This window comes from Toxotes jaculatrix, chromosome 7 (genome assembly GCF_017976425.1).
Source record: "Toxotes jaculatrix isolate fToxJac2 chromosome 7, fToxJac2.pri, whole genome shotgun sequence".
Classification (NCBI taxonomy): domain Eukaryota; kingdom Metazoa; phylum Chordata; class Actinopteri; family Toxotidae; genus Toxotes; species Toxotes jaculatrix.
Window position 1 is genome coordinate 28,819,732 of NC_054400.1, and position 8,702 is coordinate 28,828,433.

Consider the following 8,702-nt stretch of genomic DNA (forward strand, 5'->3'; position numbering starts at 1 on the left):
ACTGATCCATTGGGTCATAAACTTCCTGACCAACAGATCACAGAAAGTGCTGGTCAATAACACCCTCTCAGACCTCATCTTCACCTCCACCGGTTCCCCTCAGGGCTGTGTCCTCTCTCCTCTGCTTTTCATTCTGTAGACCGATGACTGCAGGTCCACCCACCCAGAGTGTCATCTGGTTAAGTACGCTGATGACACAGTTCTCCTGTCCTTGTTCTCAGGCCGCTCTCACCACCATGGCCCAGCACTCCAGCAGTTTGTGGACTGGTGCGACAACTCTGCACTGGAGCTGAATGTGGAGAAGACAAAGGAGATGGTGGTGACCTTCTCTAGGAAGCAGAGGGAGCTGGCTACAACATCTGTTAGCACAATCCACAGGAAGCCAGTAGAGATAGTGGAGGAGTACAAATATCTGGGAACAATATTTAACAACTCCTTCACTTTCAGTGCTAACACCGAGGAGATCCTCAGAAGATGGATCTTTCATTATTTTGTCCATGGCTGGTCGACGGGACAGGAAGTCACCATGATGATTGGCTGTTCCTAGTCTGTATTTCAGAGTGAAATGGAAGTCTGATAACTCCAAAACCAACAATGCCCCACAGCATTCAGTTTTGCAGTTTTCATTACATGTGTCAAGGGGTTATTATTGCTGTACACTGTAAAATGAGGGGCATGGAATAGGTAATCACGGAAGCTTTTAGTCACTGCCAACTTCAGTGCTAAGAATTCCAGCTTCCCCGAATGGAGTCTGTAATTCTTCTCTGCTGGGGTGAGAGTTGGTGATCCATATCCTATCACCCTCAGTGTTCCTCCTTGGTGCTGGTACAACACAGCTCCAAGCCCTTCTTCAGAGGCATCAACATGCAACACAAATGGTTTCTCAAGATTGGGGTATGCCAATAGTGGGGGATCTGACAGTGCATCAATCAGTCTCTCTAGCACTTGCTGATGTGATGTCGTCCATTCAACTGGCTGAGATGGTGGCAACTGGGGAGAACGACAGCCTCGACCCTTCTTTGTTTGTTTTTCAGTTTTTGGGTGGGACAATAGCTCATAAAGAGGCTTTGCAATCCTTGAGAAGTCAGCAATGAATGATGTGTAGTAGCTGAGGAAGCTAACTAACTAGGCTACCGTATGCTGCCCAAGTCCAGAAAAGGGCCAGTCTTTTTTTTTATACGGTCTATGGTTCTCACTCAGTCAATCTTTTGTTTAAAGGCTTTGAATCAGAATCTGCAGCCACACTCCATACCAATTGGGGGCGGTAATGCACCTTTACGTTGTTTACCGCCAATAAACCTTTAAAGGAAGAAGAAGTCCTAACTTGCTCTACAGCTGCGGTGTCCGACGTTATTCAACTGAAAACAGTGTGTTGCTGCAGGTGAGGCTTTCGGCCGTGAATCATACCAGGCAGACACCGTGTGGCCGTCACCCGCTCCAGGATGAGCGGCATGCGAACCATGCTCAGCTCCATTGCGATGGTCGCTGTGCTGGGGGTCGGCTATGGGATGTGGTCCGTGATATCTCCAGGAGAAGAGAGGCGGAAAGAGCTACTCAAGGTGATTCAGCAGAGTGGTTTCAGTGTATAGACTAAGCGTGTGTTGTGTATTGTGTGTCTGCTTATTGTTTAACTCCGTATCATTGAAGTATTTTACCTGACAGCTTTGATGGCCTAGAATTATGGAGTAAAGCAGCAGAGCAGGCTTGAATGCTGGATCTGTCCCCCTCTAAACTATACAAATAAATTCAAAAGTCAGTGTGTGGCTTAATACTTCTTACCATCCCAGACTGTATGCAGTCTGTGACCACTATCTGTAGTAAAAGCAGACGGTATTCAGCCTCTCTGACCAACAGAATGAGAGCATAAACATTCATAGTTCATAGTCCAACTAATAAAATCTAAATCTGTCTGTGGATGTTGATCCAGCATCTAAACCAGTCTTCAATCAGGGTACAGCCAGGTGTTTCACATCTATGTTTTCCTTAATGAAAACCTGAGCACTCAGGGCCTCAGGCTGGGCTGAAGGTTCACCTTCCGACAGGACAGTGACTCTAAACACACAGCCAGGACAAGGCAGGAGTGGCTTAGAGACAGCTCTGTGAGTGACCAAGCCAGAGTTCAGACCTGAACCCAATGGAACTTCTCTGGAGAGATCTGAAAATGTCTCTCCACTGACGGTTCTAACCTGACAGAGCCTGAGAGGATCTGCAGAGAAGAAGATCCAGATGTGTAAAGTATGTCACCTTATTCCCAAGAAGACTCAAGTTATCACTGCCAAAGACGCTTCTACTAAGCGCTAAGTAAAGGGCCTGAATAATTGTCTATGGGATATTTCAGTTTTTACTTTTCAATAATTTTGCAGACATTTCTAAATTTCTGTTTTCACTTTGTCGTTATGGGATATTGAGTGTAGACCGATAAGGGACAAAATGACTCTGAATGATTTCTGAATGTCCCGTGCTCCAGAAAAACCTGACAAAGTGTGGGAAACACACTCTTACACATGCCTGGTACACCACCATCTTGCCCCCAACTTGCTTAGATTTGTGTCTGGCTTTATCCCGACTCACTCTGATGTCATGCAAACTTTGGCAACCATAACCTCACAAGATCAAGGTGGCTGCAAAACATCAGGGCAAGATGGGAAAACTCCTGGCTGTCCTGTAATATAACTGGTCTCAACTGACTGGTTTAGATGCTGAATCAACATCATGGTGTTTCATTTCCTTTTTTTAAATGGATATATTTTTATTTCATTGGTATGATTTTGAACAATGAAGGTTTATTCTATTAGCAGAATAGATGTTGTGTGATAGATGGTGACTGAATCAGTCAGAAAAGCCGAGTACGTTCTAGTTCTCATCAGAGCCGTACACTTTAGGGGCTGAAAAGCCATTTGAAATTACAGTAACACGCGTGCAACACACCTGTCATCTGTGTGTAACTGTTCGGGTATCTTGTAAACACTGTCAGGACACTGTATTTCATAATCCTCAGTCTGTCTAATGAAGACTTGCCTGTCAGGACTTTGGATTTACTTAGTGTCAGAGTTTACATGTTGACGCATTAAGCTACTGTGTGTGACCTTTTGCGTGTTAAGGCCTGCTAAAGCTTTAGCGACATGTCACTGAACTCTGTGCTGGAAATTCTTACACATTGGTTACAGCTATGTATTACGGTGGAACTGAAATAAAAATTCTTATGAAAATAAGTTCTGTAATTTGCTTCAGAGGCCTTTGCATTTAATGTTTATGCTTTCATTTATTAATTCATCACATGTATCTGCCTCTTACTGTGCTGCCCATAAGAATCTGCCTGAATCAAACCCAATGCGAATGGAGGAGACGAGGAAGAGAAACGCTCTGGTGATGCAGGCACTCAAAGAGGCAGCTGAAACCAACGACAACATTGCAAGAGGATTCCAAGGACCCATGAAATAGACAGACCCGGCTCTTTGACCTGCTTGCAGAATCTTCATTTATTGAACACTGCTGGCATGCAGGTCCACAGCCTGTTCAAAGAAAGATGGACATTATTTTATTTTTACAGGGAAGTTGTTGTAATTTGCAGCTCTTATGTCTGCATTTTACGTGAAAACTATTCACCACTGGATGTTAAAATTGTTCATTAAAACTCTCTTAATCCAAGCACATCTTTTCAGTCTTATTCTCAGTGATGATCAGGGCTGGTTGTGTTCACACATGTAAGGTTAAAAGAGAAGGCTGATGATATTTATTTATTTATTATTGCCATGAAATCCCATAAAAAGACTCAAACCAACAATGAATGTTTCCTACTAACAAGTAGTGTGTGTGTGTGTGTGTGTGTGTGTGTATCAAAGTGTGATATATCGTATTCCTTAGAGCCATAGAACTGCATTCTTTCCAAAACTTTTCTGGAGAGCACATCTCCAGACCTGAATCCAGTAGAACACCATTGGGACGTGGCAGAACAGGAGATTGGCAGCTTGAATGATGTGATGAATCATGTCTAAGCAGAAGCTTAGAGGAAGGTTTCCAACATCTGGTGGAATCAATGACACGAAGAACTGAGGCTGAAAATTTTTTTTTTTTTAAATTGTGAGTGACTATGAGAATGGTCAACAGTAGGTTACCAGGTTTTCTACTAGAAAGATATTAAAATGTATTGACAATCCTTCCTTTGGTCATGGTACACTGCTATAATCCCAGAATTTGTTAACACCCAAGAATAACTAATTATTTTTATATCCAGGCTCGCCAATTCATATCCATTTAATGCTGCTTTATTCTTGTATCATTATATAAATATATTGTAATTTTGTATACTGGTTTAGGTTTTGTTATCAGTCTGTCCTTCACTTTTCCCTTTTCTATACTTGAAACACCTGCACAACAATCTGCAACATTTCAGCTGTTGTTCTGAGCCTGTATTTGATAAAGACAGATCAAATGGAAGTGGATGACAAAATTTACTGTGGTAAACAACAGAGAGAGTTTTGTCAATTAGCCTTAGTTTACATGAAGTCTCTTCATTAAGCAGAGAAGTGGAAGTGATGGAGAGTGATCACCAACATTCACTACAGGCACAAAGGGAGAACATGCAAGTTCCAGACCAGAACTTGTTGTAGACCAGGGTTTGAACCCCGGTCTGGGACCCTCTTGCTGTGAGGCGACAGTGCTAAACACTGTGCCACCGTGCTGCCCCCAAACATTCACATTTAGAGGAAGGAGGCAGAACGTGAGGGAAGAGGTCTCCCTTATTTAACTTACACCAAAGCTTCACTATGAAGTAAGTTCAGTTTCCCTGAGCCTGACCTTGGTGATGCTGGATATCGGGTGTCACAAAGTTGGTTATTAGCAGCTCAGCTCAATTGGCCCTGGGTTCATAAACCCAGCTGTGATGTGTTCATGTTAAGGGAGTGAAGTTCATAATTACAGACCGTTGTGTGGATGTTTTGATAGGCTTGATACCAAGCATGGTCAGCCCTGTCTGTCCAGTATTTGGACATGGTGGCATGTATGGAAGCAAAGTTATTACTAAAGTAAAACTGTATTTTACTTTAGTAATTACACATTTAAAAGACAATTTACCATTTTATCGTTTTTTTTTCTTTTTTTAACCATAGAATATTATTATGTTTTCTTCTTTTTTTTTTTTTTTTTTGCTATCTGTATGTATATAATACATATTCTCGGGTGTATTAATATCATGTTATTCAGATGCATGTTTGAACTTTTGTTTTCAAAAAAGTGTAAGAAATAAAACAGAAATAAATAAATAAATAAAATTTGGTAGAAGTCGTACCGGAAAGTCTGTCAGTGTTCCGCTTCCTGTCAAGAAATCCGCTCTCCTACATCCCATCATGTAAGCATTAACAGTTTGAAAAGAACACGCTAAATCCTGTGTTTGTGACGGTTTCGGTTGAATAGGGGAACAGGTCGGCGTTTTACTGCACGGCTGTTATTGTACAGTCCACTGGCTAAAGAAAGCTAGCCTCCTGTACATGACGACACAGCCATACATGTGCTAACATTAGCTTCCGTGGCTAAACTGTCCGGATAGCGTTTAGCTTGCTAGTTAACGTCCGTGCTTGAATAGAAGTACAGTCTTATTACAGGGCGACGGTGCTGCGTTGTCTTGTATCACACCTTGTGTAAGAAAGTGTGAGGTGCTTAGATGACATGGTTTTCCAAGTTGAAACTGTCAAAAAAAAAAAAAAAAAAAAACTGAAGGCAAACGTGGAAAAAAAAATGTCCGCTAAATACAGAGTGAAGCGCTACAATGCCTCAGCACTGTCAATAATCAAACCAAGAAAATGAATTTGTTTTTATGCATCACCTGCTACTGATCCTAAATAGCTTCTTAGCTTTGGCTTCAACAAGAGTATTTACCGTGTTTAAATCAAGTCCATTTGTGTAGACGGTGACAAAAAAATGAGTGGAGAAATAGGATGACTGAGCCTCCGTCCATAGGACATTAGGGCTCACTGTATATTTTGATGCGTATGAAAATGATGTGAATCACATGCTGTGGCCTTCACAGTCTCCAGATCTCAGACCAGTTGAACACCTATGGGAGACTTTGGACCAGCGTGTTAGACAGTTCTCCGAACCACCATCATCCAAACACCAGATGAGGGAATATCTTTTGAAGAATGGTGTTCATCCCTCCAGTAGAGTCCAGAGACTTGAGAGACCTTACTAAGACACTTTGTGACAGGTTGAAGAGGAGATTTCTAAACTGATAGATGATAGATAGAACATTCTGGTGCATTTGGGGGAAAATACAAAAGCCCATCACAAGAGCCAGACAGTGTGAACTCATTCAATTGGTGTTTGTGATGTGATCTCACACATGAGAACCTTTCTGTCTGGTTTTAGTTTGAGTCAGTGTTAAGTGTAATGAGCAGTTTACTCAGTGTCAGAGACATCAGTCTCTTAGTAACAGCACGATAGACAGACTGTCTGAATTAGTAAGTAATGTGTTTATGATTATAAATAATATACATATATATATACAGATACATTTTGGAAAAATTATGTACAGAATGAGAAGTTTTATCACCAAAAAGCATGAAAGATATTAAAAATCTCCCTGCAGTTCTGATATTATGTCCATCTTAATGCAGTCTTATCTTATAAGAACATTCACTCACCCATATGTCCCTTGACAGAGTTCCTGGTCACTGTAATCATTTTCCATACTGGCTTTAAGGAGCTCCCTTCATAGATCTGATCTTTGACCCCTGTCTCAGCAGAATGCCAAAATCAAAGGAAGTGCTGTCTTCCACATCTGGAAGTGACTCCGACAGTGAAGTGGAGACCAAGGTTTGTCTTTTCATACTTCTATTGTTATAATAACTATTATTATTTTAAATTTGATCCATATACTTTTAATGTGTCTTGGCACTGAAAACAAAGCTCTGAAAGCAGATTTTATTTTGAGATAGTGTTAGGTAACTGACAGATGGCCAGGTGGCACAAAGCCTCCTGAATCACCAATACAAATGATGAGCCCTGTCTAGAAAATAACTGGTTCTTTGACTAAATAAATAAATAAAATAAAATAAAATAAAATTTAAAAAAGTAGTCAAAGGTACAAGCCTGTGGACTTTGAGAGTTAAGGATAGAAGCCAATCAGGAGAAGGGGTGGGTGGAACAAAAATCTTCTCATCCCATCTTTGGCAAGGACACGATGCGTAGCAAGAATTTGGGAAAAAAAAAATTTTGTTTTTCAGGCAAAGAGAAAGAAGCCCAGTGCACCAGAGAAACCAGCCAAGAAACCAAAGAGCGGAGAGAGTTCCAAGCCCGGTGGCTCATCCAGGGGCAGCAGCAACAGTGACGACAACATGTTCCAGGTGGGTGTCACAGGCATACTCTACAAACTGCTAGTTTCAAGTCATGTCAGCCTTTGTGTACTTACAGTAATTTTTTTAATGTACATGCTTGATATCAGTATGTAATATTTCAAATTCATTAAGTTTAATAACTCTTAAATTGACGAGAAGATCATTTCTTTTTATTTGGTTGTTATTCACTGTTACACAAACTCCTATATGCTGTGTATAAACTCCATATATACACAGCATAATATTTAGCTGGACTATTGTATTTTACCATTGCAAAGAATATTTTAGGTTAATAATGTTCTATGTAAACATAGAAGGTGTCCAACAGTTGATGGTGAGTTTGCTTCTTACAGATTGGGAAGATGAGATATGTCAGTGTCAGGGACTTCAAAGGTAAAGTCCTGATTGACATCAGAGAGTACTGGATGAACCAAGATGGGGAGATGAAGCCGGGGAAAAAAGGTGATCACATACACATGGTATCTGTTCATCTGAAAAACTACACCAGGGCCTGGAACGATGAATGTTTGATGTTTTTTTAATTGGTTTACAGTTTAAAGCTCTGTTTGAAATGTCTTCCAGGTATCTCCCTGAATCCCGAACAGTGGAACCAGCTGAAGGACCAGATTTCAGAAATCGATGATGCCATTAAAAGAATATAAGCATTCCTCTGAGTGTCACCTGTCGGCTGATCTGTTTTGTAAAAAGCCTGGGATTGTTTTCTAATGGACTCGTTTCATTTGTAGCTGTATAGGTTTCGTGTTGTCTGCATACTCTTGTGTTCTGTGTGAACCTTGTGTTTGAGCTGTTGTAGTGAAGGTATGGGTGGATGAGTAGGTGGCTGATCATTACAGTCGGATAGGGTCCGTCAACACCGTGACGTTTTTGTATCACATAATAATGAGGCAGTAGCTTAATATTGGTGTTCAGTTAGTGTGTAAGCTCACATTCACAGTTTGACTGTCATGTAAATATAAATCATAGAGACTTTGCTTCATTTAACCTTTGTAAAATATAGCAGCCAGTATCAGTGCTTTTCATATCTGAAAGCAAGGTCAGCCTGTTGTATTGTACCTGTAGCTAATTAGATTCATGGGTTAGGGTTTGAAAATAAAAAAAAAACAATATTAAACAAACTGACTAACTTCTAAATTATTCAAAGGACTGTATTAAAAACAGCTCTGCCAGTCACGAGTTGAGAACCAGTGAATATGAGGCTTGTTTGACCTTGTGTGAATCCTTTCACATCATTTTCACAAAGCTTGGCAGATATTTCTGAGGAGGTAAAAGATGAAATCCCACCACAGATGTCATTATATACATGTGAAAATACAGAGAGTACACTGTATAAGTCTGCAGTATTTAGTTTTA

General features: G+C 40.7%; 2 protein-coding genes across 3 annotated transcripts; both read left to right on the forward strand.

Moving 5' to 3' along the window:
* Window positions 1-1,305: 1,305 nt before the first annotated feature.
* Window positions 1,306-3,648, forward strand: LOC121184066 (ubiquinol-cytochrome-c reductase complex assembly factor 3). The gene is made up of 2 exons (XM_041041437.1): window positions 1,306-1,559; window positions 3,310-3,648. Exons 1-2 carry the CDS (start codon window positions 1,443-1,445, stop codon window positions 3,439-3,441), a joined length of 249 nt encoding a protein of 82 aa, XP_040897371.1. The 5' UTR covers window positions 1,306-1,442; the 3' UTR covers window positions 3,442-3,648.
* Window positions 3,649-5,286: 1,638 nt separating this feature from the next.
* Window positions 5,287-8,483, forward strand: sub1b (SUB1 regulator of transcription b). Of its 2 annotated transcripts, none has more exons than XM_041043195.1 (5): window positions 5,287-5,347; window positions 6,741-6,810; window positions 7,221-7,340; window positions 7,685-7,793; window positions 7,914-8,483. In XM_041043195.1, exons 2-5 carry the CDS (start codon window positions 6,742-6,744, stop codon window positions 7,991-7,993), a joined length of 378 nt encoding a protein of 125 aa, XP_040899129.1. In that variant the 5' UTR covers window positions 5,287-5,347; window position 6,741; the 3' UTR covers window positions 7,994-8,483. The 2 variants fall into 2 exon arrangements, with proteins under 2 accessions (XP_040899129.1, XP_040899130.1); XM_041043196.1 differs by having other exon boundaries at window positions 5,306-5,347; window positions 6,738-6,810.
* Window positions 8,484-8,702: the final 219 nt, after the last annotated feature.

Bases quoted from the DNA above. Each gene is read 5' to 3' on its own strand.
- LOC121184066 (XM_041041437.1), top strand. From the start codon at position 1,443: ATGAGCGGCATGCGAACCATGCTCAGCTCCATTGCGATGGTCGCTGTG. The intron at 1,560-3,309 runs GTGATTCAGCAG...GCTGCCCATAAG, and splicing joins GGCGGAAAGAGCTACTCAAG to AATCTGCCTGAATCAAACCC.
- sub1b (XM_041043195.1), top strand. From the start codon at position 6,742: ATGCCAAAATCAAAGGAAGTGCTGTCTTCCACATCTGGAAGTGACTCC. The intron at 6,811-7,220 runs GTTTGTCTTTTC...TTTGTTTTTCAG, and splicing joins ACAGTGAAGTGGAGACCAAG to GCAAAGAGAAAGAAGCCCAG. The intron at 7,794-7,913 runs GTGATCACATAC...AATGTCTTCCAG, and splicing joins GATGAAGCCGGGGAAAAAAG to GTATCTCCCTGAATCCCGAA.